Source organism: Spodoptera frugiperda, chromosome 26 (genome assembly GCF_023101765.2).
Source record: "Spodoptera frugiperda isolate SF20-4 chromosome 26, AGI-APGP_CSIRO_Sfru_2.0, whole genome shotgun sequence".
Taxonomy (NCBI): Eukaryota; Metazoa; Arthropoda; class Insecta; order Lepidoptera; family Noctuidae; genus Spodoptera; species Spodoptera frugiperda.
Window position 1 is genome coordinate 6,594,767 of NC_064237.1, and position 15,180 is coordinate 6,609,946.

At 34.0% G+C, this 15,180-nt stretch overlaps 1 protein-coding gene across 1 annotated transcript in view; it reads right to left on the reverse strand.

The window, feature by feature from the left end:
• Positions 1–15,180, reverse strand: part of LOC118264181 (serine-rich adhesin for platelets-like) — a 34,164-nt gene that overhangs the window by 7,572 nt on the left and 11,412 nt on the right. Inside the window, exon 2 of the mRNA XM_050705033.1 lies at positions 74–212. Coding sequence (XP_050560990.1) covers positions 74–161 — 88 coding nt within the window. The 5' untranslated portion in view covers positions 162–212. The remainder of the gene's footprint in view (positions 1–73; positions 213–15,180) is intronic.

The following is a 15,180-nucleotide window of genomic DNA, read 5'->3' on the forward strand; positions in this document are numbered from 1 at the left end:
TGCTTTTACTTAATCCTGAAAGTGACTTTAAACCAAATGGGTCATTCGCAGTTTTACTTAAATAGGTACAAACCATTGTTATTAGTGTCCGTCGCTTCAACAATTAGTAAGAGAAGGACAAATGTGTATAATGTACATAATCTTCTTATTGTACTGTCCATTTTGTGCTTTGGTTCCGGTTATAACTTGCATGACATTTTTGAAGTCTGTATCTGAAACAAGAGAAATAATGCTCACTTATAGATTGTGTAAACGGAACCCTCCCAAACGCCGCAAACAGGTGATGGTAAAAATGAATCTATATATTAATACGTGATGCAAAAACTTTGGACCGCTTTTTACGAAAATTGCGCGGACGTAGGAGCATAAAATTTGGTGCACTTATAGTTTATGTGTAGGAGAAGTGGAGAACGCTAATATTTTTCAAAAATAATGCTTATAAAGTACATTAAATCAATAAATAAAACATTACACACACATGCATAGTATCTGATCGTATTTGACAAAACGTCAAAATCGATAGACATTCTCACGTCTCATATGAAAAGAGTTTTATAAAAGAGTTTGTTTGAGTTTGAGTTAAATAAAAATTATCCTTGAACGTATGTTAAGTGGTATTGTAAATTAAATCGTATATGGTCGAATTTCGACCACTAGGCGACCACTAGTAGTATTTAAAATCATAAGAAGTTAATGAATGTTTATTATATGTAATAATAATTGTAATCAACTGTTTAATGAAATGACATGAATAACACGAAAACAATAACGATTAAAATTATATACCTAAACAAAAAGAAATTGTAGCGTTTTTCGGGAGCGTTTCGTTTACACTCTATGTAATGATATTGTTTACATAATAATATTACTATCGATCGAATTCAGAACTTGCGACCATTTGCACATCGGGGCATTCAAAATGGATGCGTTATGTATTTGTTATTTGTGAAAAAAGTATTACCTCGGTCAAATTTTCATATATACAGGGTGACTTTGAATTCGACGTATTCCTCTCGGGAGGTGATAATACAACTAATTTCCTACAAAATTAGAAAAAAACATATAAAATCCAACCAGTATTTTTTATTTTTTAATGTTTTTATAATCAATTCGGGATAATTTTACCAAAACCAAAAATGTTGAATATCTCAGAAACTAGCCACTTTCCGCCCAAGGACCTCGGGGCTAATTTTGTAGGAAATTAATTGTATTATCACCTCCCGAGAGGAATACGTCGAGTTCAAAGTCACCCTGTATAATAAAATGTATAGACACAAAACACATACCCTATTATTGTTACTTCGTGTCTATTCAAGAAAATTACTCGGAATATGATGACTAATAGATTCATAAACAAAGTAATTTTAATACCTTGATACATATTATTAATAAAAACAATATTGATATGAATCATTACATGCTCAATGTACATATGAAGGCACCTATGTACGTGTTATTTTTAATTGAATAGGTGGCGTGTGTTTTGTTTTGTATTATTAAAAATGTATGTACCTATACGTAGTTCGATATCACGCATTGGTCTGTTACACCAAGCCAGGTTTTTAATAACAATTATGTGTAAGAAAATAAACAATATTTTAACCTTACTCAGCTGCTCCGTAATATTATAAATGTATTTATTTATCTTTCTTTCACGTAACACGGTATGTTTTTGTGTCTGAAAAAAATTTAAGGATTGAAATGCTACTTTTATTCCTACCTCTATAAATTAAACATCTATAAGAATGACTTTAAATATTTTGTGCTATCTATACACAATATATTACATTTAAATCCGCTTAGGATTCAAGGATAGACGATATTATTTTTCTTTATTTGGCTGAGCAATTACTCATTAATTGCTACCAGTACAAAAATACTGTTGTAACGTTTGATAAAAAACATTACTGGGTATAACTATAAATATAAAAACGGTAAGATAATTACAGACTAGAACACCATATAACTGTAATTTAAAATTTATTCATACAATGAACCAAAACAAGTAGTGATACTAGCATGCAATTTAAATTTGCTGGTAACATTTTATGAAAGCCACTATATTATTAAACAAGATCTTAATAGCGGCTAATCTCAAATATATTTACCGAGTATTTTTTGTAAGGAGACCTAACAAAAAAGTCGTAAAAGTATCACGCTAGCACCAGTACTCATACGCCAAGAATTCCCAACGATTCCCCGGGCATTTTTCTAAAGGTCATATGTGAATAGCCAAGTAGCCTTCATAAGAACAAATTGATCGTGGTACTGAAGTTCGTTGCCACTAATAATTACAACTCTCGGGTTGTTGAAAATAAGGCAAAACGATGATACGACGAGGGCAAGTTTCTTTTTATATGGCGTTGGGCACTGTCATTACGCACTCGGTATGACGCGAGTTATGCAAAGCAAATGAGCAGAATAATCAAGTGTGGTAACAAAAAAATATGTAGTCTAAGGCAAGTGTGTATTTACATTGTTGAATCTTTGTTGGATAGAAATAGTTCATCGGTAGGCTGGTGTAATTATCTCGCCGTCTCAAATTCGATGTAATTTTTCTAGATGTGCTCGCTTCTATAGGCAGTATATTCACAAAAACTTAGTAATTCAGAGTATGTAGCATTTTAGAATTATCTATACATATAATAAAATCGTAGAAAAGTGCTGTCTGTACATTGAAAATAAAAATAAAAAAAATAGCAGGGGTTATTGTTATGTCGATGTCGAACCCAAAAATGTAATTAACTTTTTTTTTGTCTGTTTGTCTGTTTGTCTGTTTGTCTGTTCGTCTGTGCGCGCTAATCTCAGAAACGGCTGATCCGAGTTGGATGCGGTTTTCACGAATATATTGTGGGATGCTTAAATTTACATTTAGTGTTTGTTTCATGTCAATCGGTTCATAAATAAAAAAGTTATGTCAAATTAAAGAATTACGTCGAACATTCTATGCTTATACCATTAATCTCCGCAACTATTTGACGGATTTGGTTGAAATTTGGTACAGATATAGTTTAGAACCTTAGAAAGGACATAGGATAGTTTTATTTCAAAAATCAAAAAATAAAAATAGAAATAGATCGCGCTATGGTTTCGTTACATTCATTTGGTTGGGTATCGGCCGAGCGCTTCGGTACTATCGTAGAAAAAGTGTATTATCAGTCGTATGATTATTTGTCTGTAGTGGTCCTGCTGTTTCGTATATTCTAAATAAATTGGTTTCGTTGTATTTGTCAATTAATAAGTTTATTTGTTGGGTTTTTCTGGTTTTCTGGTTAAATTATTTAACGTAGGTTTAGTTTGATATCGATTATTAGTAGTTACTGTAGTTAGTTTTTTAATAAAATTGTAAGTCTTATTATATAGTAATTAATTAATTAGATAGATTAGATTTAAGTCGTTTCTTTTAAATTATTTAGTTTAAGCTTGGTTATTATAGCATAGAGGATAGGTTGTAATATAATTTCTTTTTTAATTGTTATAAATTCGTAATTCGTAGCTCTCTTTAATTCTTTAGTTTTAAGTTAGTTTTCATCTTAAGTTCGGAAAGATTATAATATTTCTTTAGTTTAAGTCCGTTTTTAAACTATTTTTTCAATGCCCTAAGTGAGTATACATCTATTATGATCAATATATTTCTAACAATAACCTAGCTTCCATTACATGAGTCTTATAACACATAACTGCCAAAAAGTAGATACGTGCTACATTAACTATCCGTGATACGATTCAGGGATGAAAATGTGTCACGGAAAGGCACAGGCAGGTATAATACACAGTCTTGGTACCTACCTAACTGACCTAATCACCCAGTACTCTCCGGATAAGATTAACGAGCTCAAACCAATAAACTTTTACTTTCAATTACTTGTTAAATTGCATGGGTTGCTTTAAGTAACCGGTGCCAATAGTTTATTACAGCGTATTGAAGGGCGCAATATAAAACTGGTTTGTAGAAGATTCCCTTTCCAGCATTTGTGGTGGAACAGCATTCTTGCGGTTGCACCTCGATTGAGTCCCGATATTAACGTCCACAATATAAATTGGATAGTCTAGTGCAAACTTTGTACGTTTATCGGCCTTTAAATGTGAGACAAAAGTTATGCTGTATACTTATCACGTCATTTTATGTTATATTCCTAGTTTATTCAACGTTTTGTTCTGTAAAGTGTGTGGGATTTTGTGATGGCTGCCTAGGGTGTTGTGAATGTGTTTACAAACTCAAATTGTATAAAGGCAGTCAACATATATAACCCACGTTCTGTTGAGCAGAGAACGATTGTCCAGCCAATCCACGCACAAAGCGTGCAATCACTTATCTGTTATGAATGAAATCGGATATTTTTCTATGCATTAACTCATCGTGTGCTAGAACGCAGATCCATGTGAGACAAAATGTATTTCCTAATGTTATCTTACATACGGCATACGAAAGATTAATCTCAACATAAGCAGTGCAATTAGAGTAATAATATCTACAATGTAGTTTTTAAATCATCGAGAGCATATATATAAGTTTTTAAACTGACATGGTCACTAACACTATTATTTCAGATTTCAATTCATCTGTGATCATGGCGCTTGAAACAGTACCGAAATATCGGAAACTAAAATCCCGTCTCAAGTTCTAACAACGAGAGAGCACATTTCTGTAGATCCGAACCGAAACCACATTGCCCTGTACACAAACTTATGTACCCACGAACAAAATACATGTACGATTCGTGGGATACAAGATTAACGCCAGTTTTGCGGTTGAAGACCATCCCATCGCCATCTTGTGGTTATCGAGCAAAAAGGGAGCGTGCTTACATCGATTTCCTTTATTATTTCCGTAACATTCGAGCTATGGTGTAGAGCAGGGATGGCGAACCTTAGTCACGGGTGTAATGTGGAATTTTGGGCTCAACACTATTTTAACTGAAAATCACGGATTGCCTACTCACGTAAATAAATGGAGAAAAGCTCTCTCTCAAAATTCTGTCACAGAATGACTCTTCATCATGAGCAGTGTGCGTACGCGTCCATTAATTTACGTGAGTAAACCGTGATTTTTAGTTAATTTAGTATGTCTTATGATAGTTATTTTTAAAAAAAAACATCACCTTTTACTTAATTTTACGAATATGAAACCTTTACCTCGGTATAGCTAGGTTTGGCTGTATAGAGCGATAATTTAGCATCAAAATGATAACAGTTTTGATACAGACTATAAAGTCTGTTATAGTTATTTGATTGATAATACTTATAGGTACCTTTGTGTGTTTAACCTAATAAAAAGAGTAAAAATTATTTTATAGCACATGTTTTTTTTTCCGGAACATGACACCTTTGTACATAAAGGTTCGCCGTCCCTGGTGTAGAGTTACAAGTCATCTTCATTATCTCCCGTGTTCAATGGCGTGTCTAATCTCTTAGTTAATGACTTAATTAGTTTCAAGTGTATCTTCGTTTGTTGGTGATTGGTGACAAGATGTACTAAAGAGACGTCTGTACTTTTTGCCTATGTTTTTTATAATACCTGTATTTTCATTACACCATCTTATTAGATTAGCTATGAGGTAACTGATCGACTTTGACTGATTGGGAGCCTTGTATATCTAAAGTACCTAAGTACCTAGTAGCGAAAATCTATTTATTTTTATTTTTTTAGCGTAGTAAAGTCTGCGTTTGGTCACCAACCTGCTTTCTGATAGAACGGCGAAGCGAAGATGAGCCACTCATTATGGAACACACAGACTTAGGTTTTTTAAGTTACCTATTCACATACCTATACGTAAAGTACCTATTCACTCTGACCTTCAAAAGACCCGGGTTGTATTTCTCAGGATAATAAGAAAAAATCTATTTGTCTTCTTTGTGCATCTCTAGCTAACCCTTTCAGAGAATAAAATACGTAATCAGTTATATTATGTATACTTAACAACACACACACACAACGAAAAACCTGCTAAGATAATAATAAATACTCATGTATAACCCAGCTGGAGTAGATAACTAGTGAAAAATATAAACAGATGTTCGTAATAATGAATGAATATAGATTGCATCGATGCCCTTGAACTCGCTTCAGCAGCTGCGTACGTCGATGCCAAGTCGGACGCCTTACATACCCACTTAAACGAGGACTAGACATTTCAAATTCTACTATCTTCATGCCAATGAGGGTAACTGGTTAAACCGTTAATATAAACAAAAACACACTAGACAACTACTTAACAGTTTATTCAAAGAAGACGTAAGCAGAAGTAATCGTAAGCCTACCACGTATATTTCTGCATTTCCCAAAGGGTGACTGTAAGTAATAAGTCCTTCTTATGCTAATGTACATCTATGTATTCAATCATGAACATTTACGGCGCATTCCAATAAACTACCGATCGGTAAATTTGCTTAGGAACATTCACTACGAGCCGTAGAATTTTGACACATTTTGTATGGAGCTTATGTCAAAATTCTACGGCTCGTAAGCAAATTTAACGATTCGTAGTTTATTGGAATGCGCCGTTAGCGTACATCATCACTATCAACATTCTGTGCCAGTCCACTGATCAACTATGGGTCTCATCTACTTAAGAGGGTCTGCCTTAAAGTCTTTCGCTTGATATCACAGTTTTTTTTATTTCAACTTTATAGGAGAACTCTGTTACTTAGTCTCTATCAGTCCCATAGTCGGTTCACGAAAAGATATATACATTAAACAATATTATTATTTTCAGCTTTAAAAGTATAAGCACCCGTCATGATATAGACATTCTAACTCCCGATGGAATTAAAACAACCTTGAATTCATCTGCAAAATTAATCAAGAACAATCTTCAGCAATACGAAGAACCACGACACAAACGACGAAAAAAAAGAAAAAGACCCGTTTTCATGTAGTATTGAGTCAGTCTAGTCATTAATCAAACGGCCACCGTCCTATATCAATGTACCTACTTACTAAGAAAGAACTCAAAATAAAAAGTGCAGTTGCTTAAAATAGCTGGCGTAATGTATAAATTTCTGGCTGATGCAACTTGCCTCGTTACCAACTTGCCACTAGTTCATTGCCAAGGTTACGTGCACTACGCTGTCTGTATCGTGTTTACTCACAAGCCGAAGCAATTACGGCAGGTTTCGCCGCCTTAATGTAAGCGATAAAGAGACTATGTAATTGGAAAAATTAATTTAATTTAAATATACTGATGGTTCAGTTAAAAGTTATCTTTTGCGAGCTTAAATAGGATGGTGTTAATTTGATTTTATAGGGTTTTGTGATAAACCTGAGGTTTTATAACATATTATGAAGTCGTTGTAAGGTCATTGATATGTGTTAGAGAATTTTGTACAAACGCTACATTGTTAGAGAAACGAATAGATAAATAAGATTATTAACAAGGAACAATTAAATACAAGTCCAAGAGCAACATCATTTTAATAAATGCCAGCACAGGGCATCAGGGCGTCCCTAGCATGCCTGGCTGCAATAAATAACCTGCCGCCCTCTTGTACCGGCCCAACAGTTATTACAGCGTCAATAATATTATTTGTATGTGAGTTTTTCTCATACGAGCATGGCCCTAAGCGCCTCTAATAATGCCTGGCATTGGTGGGCTGTATATCGGTACCGACGAATAGCCCCGATTCGTCCCAGAGAGCCATCAGGCTACCACAGATGGAGCCCAATAAGGCTGATACCCGATCCAAAGCTGCGGATTACCGAGCAGGTTTACCGGGGCTCTAGCTCGAAGGGCAGGAATAGGAATGGGGTGGTTTTCAATCAGTAAGAGACTGACACTCCATCTCGCCTCGCCCCAGGCGGGAGAAGTCATTGGATGATTTTCCCCCACTAAAAAAATCTACATAATTATCATAGAAATATAATATTCTGTACCTATAATATTCCAGTTCCACCGGATGTATACCATTTGTATGGGAACAATTAGATCTTGCATTTGCGACACACCTTGATGTCTGTCGATAGTGAACAATTATGTATGCGCTTACGCAATTAATTGATCAGATCAACAACGTAACTAGGTACTGAGGTTTTCCTTCCTCAGTTTTTCTTCTCCGAACACTTCCTCTACTGTTTTATGTATATAGAGTAAGATAATACTTGATAGCATTTGTTGAATATAAACCTACATTATGTCTGCTTAGAGTTACTGATAGTAACATTATCATGGTAATGTCCGCCTTCTGTTCCCAAATGGATTACCCACCCAGGGGTACATTATGGTCTGAAAATATAACACATAGGACTTGTTATCTTTTGGGATCGCGAGCGAAGTCGCAGGGAAGCTCAAATCTTTTGCTAGGAAATTGTAAGTACTTCCAAAATGGACTAACAAAGCCTTTTGGAACCATTGGACTGAACGAACTATTAGAATAATTGCTGCTTCGTTAGACAGACTAGAGTTCTAGTCTGTCAAAAAGGGATAAAATATATTTTGGCTTTTACAATTATTCATTCATAAAAGAAATGAGAACCATAGTATAATAAACAATGATAACTCATTATAATGTATCGAAAAATTATGTAATGTAAGCACTAATGTTATTTATTATCTTTGATAGTACCAATACCATCTTAGGAAACTCATAAATCCAATACCAGTATCGATGTAAAATAAATAAATATACAATAACAGAAATACACGTGCAAACTATTAATTACAATCCTCCATTACAATTATTATAATTCGAATTGCACAATTTTGTTCAATTAAAAGTTTTCTTGCGACCGCAACGTATGACTAAGTGCTACATATTCAAGAAATGAGTACATAGAACAGATATTATGTACATGTATTAAAAATAAGTAGTTATTCATCTTGTTAGTGTAGGTGCCAGGTACAAGAGTTATAGCTGTCAATCTCTTGATTTTTCCATCCTATTTTTCCAGTATTTATTAGGTACTAAGTACTAAGTTCAACAATAATGCAGACGACGCGATCTTTACAACTTACATCGCGTCACGTATATGACAACCGCGGTATACATAATATCGTATCGATCATACGTGATGAAGAAAATAACATTAAAATTTGGACAATCCGCAACGTTTTTGTAGTATAGGTGGAAAATACAGGGGCGTGGTTTGTAACGTCCCGGGCTCCCCGTAAAGTGTCACGCATTATGCTAAAAGGTAATTCAGTTACTTGTATATACTCTTTGTGTTTTCTACATAGACAATAGGTTCCACTCCCTATTACATTGAACTTATAATTTACCAGTAATGTCAGTGATCAGTCACCATCTTCCTGCGGGTGTAGTAAGAATAAACTAAGGGAGTATACGTTTTGACAGACACCGAATAATAGCGCACATTGATAAACCTGGATCTTTCTACGTGCAACCCATCTGCCAAGCGTGAGGATTGGCAAGCCCTCATATGGAGGAGACTCATAGTCTTATAGGACAATCAAGGGCTGTCGATGTTAATGAGGTAAATTCCACACATTTAGTCATACTTTGTACGATTTAAATAATTATGAAATTATTATATATTAAAGCAGTGGTATGATAAACTGAGTACATTAAAAAATAACATAAAGCTGGACTGTAGTAAGCAATTAAGACGTTAATGAGGAAACCTGAACTGTAACGATTGTATTATGCATTAAAAACTTCCTGTAACGTTTTTGTCTTTGAAGATACGAGTACCTACGCATTTTTTACACCATCGTTTATGTTTTACATCTTAGTACTAAATGGTTAATTACTAACTGTTTTACCCGTGGCTTTATACCCACACAAATGGAAAATGAACCGTCTATACATTAATATTAGGTAGTACATCACTTTGTAAATGAAATGGAATAAACCTTATGTAAAAGGGGGTGAGCCTATTGCTATAAACTAGTCATAATATCAGTTTGCTACTACGAAGAAAATTTTTGAAAAGTCGAATAAACTCGAACCTTTTTTATACCTCGTAAAATACACGACTTATTACCAAAAAACCCTTGCAGAATCGTATCTTCTAGAGTACCTATGAACATGTACAGAAGACGAACATGTTTTGTATTTTGTTCAACTACAAAATCACAAGACCTTGACTGGAATAGGTACTAGGATCCCATGACTGGCAGACAAGTAAATTTTCCCTCACAATCACGATTTTCATGCGGGTCGGCGATCAGTGATTACGATGACTTCACAACATCATTACCAACGGAATCCAACCAGCAATTATCTTGAACACGTAACTACTGTCATATTTTATACTTCATAGTATTCCGGATATTATTTTTTAGAAAAAAAATAATGAGTTTTGATTTAAGTTAAGTTTTAAGTGCATCTTTACCTGCCACTTCAGAGATTACAAAGCAAACATTACGTTGTTATTGGGTATCAATTAAATAGAGAGGTATAACCATATCTGTCTATTTTATAAAAATCAGAAGCGGATTAAACCACGACCAAACCACCAAAGCCTCATAGGTAGGTAAAGTCTAAAAAAATCCCATAATTTTTAGACTTACTTATGAGTGACTTATCTTTTAATTTGCACTATGTATCGCACTGGAATAGTTGCTAACACAACGGCTGAGAAAACACACACACACACACATTAGATAATTATTTAACAGAAACAAAGTCCCAACCACGACCGTCACTAAACGGCCTTAAACACCATTTAGAATTTACACTATTACCTATAAATCCTAGCTTTAATCACGGCAATCTGCTGAACAATACAAGAGTAGTAGCACAATAAATCAATCCAGTACAAAATAATTTAGTTTGGCAACCTACGTTACGGGCTAGGGATTGCTGATGGTATCAACCATCCGGCGATTCTGACGAAGATTCCTTGCGCAACGATATCTCCTGGTATCTATGCACTTTCTTATTGTTTTGTGTTTAATTATATGGACTGTGAACGTTCAATGGCAAGCTGAGAGGTAAATAGAACGAGGTGTAAGGTCAAGTTGACTAGTCATTTTAATTAAGCAAAATAGTAGAAAAAGTAATCTATTTTATTTAAAAGTATAATCTACCTTTTTGGATGTTTGTCCGTCAATGACGCTAAATTACTTAACAGATTTTGTTGAAATTTGGTTCACAGACAGGTATAGTCAGCTGTGATTCGGGTGATAGGATACTTTTTACCCGACGGGAGTGGAGGCGAAGCCGCCGGTAGAAGCTAGTTATAAATAAAAATTAGAGAGCGTGGGAGAGTAACAAACATCCCAACGTCCTCAGATCTTTCTCAAGTTCTTATAATTTCTTGCTACTTATCTATCAAAATACTTATTGACAAAATAGATGTCGAACAGGATCTTTAAAAAGAAGTAATGCACGTACTTAGATTAAGTTATTTTTCAACAAACAAATTAACAATTAGACACGCCAATAAAAATATTGTTGCGTATGTTCAGTGTACTACTACGAGTACATCACAAAAATAATTATAATGTCTCATAAATTATTTTGTTTATTTACCATCTCAGCTAACCAATGTACGTACTACAGTACATTTATTATAGAAAAAATATCTCAATAATACCTAAATAATTATTGATGGCCAATTTTTAATAATAGACCATAAAATTTATGATCCGTAATTGCACTAAGAACTTGATTTTCTTTAGTTTTTCAAGAATGTCATTCAACCGAACACGTGACGTCATTTATGTGGACCTATGTGTATGTGTAAATGTTATTGATACGGTAATTTTCTTGTTGACTCAGCCTTACATTTCAATAGTTATTATTACATTTCTAGGCGATATTTGCATGCATGAATATTTTCATTTTATTATGCATTTCTATTAAGTAATTGTAAAATGTTATGTATTGGATGCCTTTTCTTCAAATTAAAAACAAATAATAACTAATACCGTTATACCTATAAACTATTGTTTTCACTAATAAATTGATTCTTATTTCAAACGGTTTAAAAAACTGTCAAAGTGCACAATCAACGGTTATTCTAAAAAAAAAAGATTTATAGAAAAACAAAATGTCGTAAAATATTCCATAAAAATTCATCAAGAACCGTTCTCTATTGGTGATTATATCTAATCAATGTTTTGGTGAAATGATGAACTTGCCTTATTTATTTTATAGGTGTTTTAATTTCCATATAAACCGCAAATATAATAACATCTTCCTGAGGCAACGACCTTAGGAATGCTTTGGTTTATTAGTTCTAATAACATGCAATCATAGCACAAATTAAAACATATTTTTTTGTTACTCCAAACTTTTTGGAACTAATGCAAATCGTTACAAAATTCCAGCTTAGATAATAATGACGTCATCGCGGCCATTAATTTTTTTCTCCCCATTAAACTTTTTAAAGAAATTGCTGATTGAAATTGTTACTAAATTATATTTTTACACCGATTTAATAACGTTTTGCATTCTTATGATTATGTATGGTGTTTTTATGCTGAATAGTATTTAATATAGAAATATTCAAGGTTTTATTTAGGATTGCAAGAAACGGTTTTGAAAAATTCTTTCGATCTTTGGAATCGCCTCTGGTGTACTTAAAGCAATAGGGCCAATAGGCCTACCACGTGCGATTACGTACTACGGTTGTTCGAGCAAAAAAAAAAAAGTCGGTTAATAACCGACAATTACGCCCTCTATCAACTTAACAAGACTTTTGACAGCTTATTACACTGTGTACGATCCATGTTAAAAAAACAGGTGTAAATCTCCAGCTTAATAAGTAACAGGCAAACTCGGTAAACTATCAGTACCCTTAGTATGAGTTTGCTTTACGTTTAAAGTAATCGAAACGAGAAAGCCTTCAGCGCTCTGATTGATAGGTTTATTCGAGTGGGCTAATCTTAAACTACTACTAAGGGTATCGTAGATCTGGCTACTAATATTGAATTTCAAATCATATCATCCGCAAGACAACATAGGTCTTCAGTATCTGCTGGTTCTCTATATTATCAACATAGATCTTCTGTATCCAATCTAAATAGGCCATTATATGCACTGCATTTTACATGATGTGTGATTAATAGCCAAAGCTTTAAAAGTGCCAAAAGACTTACTTAGATAGGCTGTACTTCATACTTTACATACTTTCAGTTCCAATCATCAGCATCATCATACAAGAACGAGCTACGAATATTTGAAGTACCTACTTAAGTATTTAAAACCTAACTCAAACTAATTTTGTTTTATTTCAATGATAAAGGGATTGTTTCATAACATTTTTAGAATGGTAAAGTGCCTCTTTATTTTCAACCAACTTCTAAATAAGTGCATTAGGTGACTGCTGAATATGACTTGGCCCATGTCAGTCAAACTTATTGATACCTTTATCAGTGTCAACACTAAGATTGAATCCATATCATCAGGTATTGGAATCAATACCTTAACCCGCCACTGGTGACGTGTATTTGTCTTACATAGTCAGTGACCCTGGTCTCCTGCACCGTGATTTTGTGGTTTATGTATTATTTTTTTATTATTATTAGATTTTTAGATAGATATTTTGAATTAGAAACGATATAAAATAGGACATTGACATTGGAAGGACACAAAATGACATAAATATACAAATAGAAAATAAAAGAGATAAAATTTCATAGAAAGGACATAAAAATAAAACGCCCGTATTGCTGTTATGGGGTGGACTAATGGTAGATAGAGGGCGTGTAGTAAAGCAGCTACTCGAAATCGCAACCTAATTCGATAAACAGTTTAAAAATTATTCTTAGTTTTTAAATTACCCGGTCTCACAGACATAGGTCACCAATGGCGGGTTAATAATATGTAGGTATTAGGCAGGGAACATAATCCGTCGTTTTCTGGTGATTATGATTCATCATCAGCTGTAAAACATTCCCTAGGTACTTACTACATGTTTGCCATTTCGGAATCGCAGTAAGGTCATTGAAAATTTTGAAGAAAGTGTCAATAGCTCGTCACCATTTTAAGAAAACTCTTACAGGAAATAATCCAATTCCTAGTAATGTACTTAGGTACCAATGAAAAGCCCATACTATCGGTACTTCTCTTGGTTTGGTATTCAGAAAACAAGTATCAGTCTATTAACATACATAGACTTATAACATAGAATTATTTTCCATAAGCACTCAAAATAAGACGTAATAAAGCAAGTACCATATGTTTTACATCCGTCGGTAATAAAACAAAGCATTGTTAATACGTAGCTTAATTTGGTAGACCAAAAAACTTCTGTTGTTCATTCTCCACGTATGAACTAAAACATCCTCATTTAGTATGATGCCTGATAGTTATCTCAGTGTAATTATATCTCGAGATTATAACAGGGTTCATTGACCGTGTCAAAAGACAAAGGAAATAATTTGACAAAGACTTTTTGGCATGGGGTTCTTAAATAAGATGTAGGAAATTCGTCCATGGACGGCAATAAACTCGTGAAACGTATGATGTTATAAGTTCACATAATTTCATACTCCGTCATCATCCCTGTTGTATCAAAGCTTTCGTAGCGAAGGCCTACTATACCTACTTCATAGGAATGCTTTAACATGTTCAATCGTAAATCTAGAGTAGCTGATCTGAAGATGAAAAAGTATTTCTTGCATTTGTCTTATATAAAAATATAGGTACTTTATGAAGCTATGTGCTTCGTTTTTATTTATCCCAGGAAGATGAACGGAAATCGTGTATCATTCAAATCTTAATAATAGTCTCGTATAATTAAACATGAAGATATTAAAGTGTGAAGATACAAAACTAGAGTATATATGCATATGTATGCCTTTAAAATTAGTTCATTAATTTGCATATTCCTTGTAGTTCAAAAAAACAATGACGGAATTCGGTCAGTTAATTTAACATCTGGTTTATTCATTGAAACCAGATGACGAAGTGCTGTTAAAATTACGAATAATTCAAAACTGTAAAAAGTAGCGGTTTCCTTTAGGCATTATAGTGATTTATTTATTGTTGAAGGTTGTGTTAAATGGTTGATATAGCAAAGTAACTACATAGACAAATGTTTAAAAAAATATTCAAAACATCATCAACATATGGCCATCATCATCAACAGCTTTTTTTGAGGGGGAATCCAATGATTTCCCCCGCCTTGGGTGAGGCGGGAGGGTGATACGATTAAGATGGGGGTAATTGGGCCTCTGGTAACCTCACTGACAAAACGCAAGCGTTGTTTCACGTCGGTTTTCTGTGAGGCCGTGGTATCACTCCGGTCGAGCTGGCCCTTTCGTGCCGAAG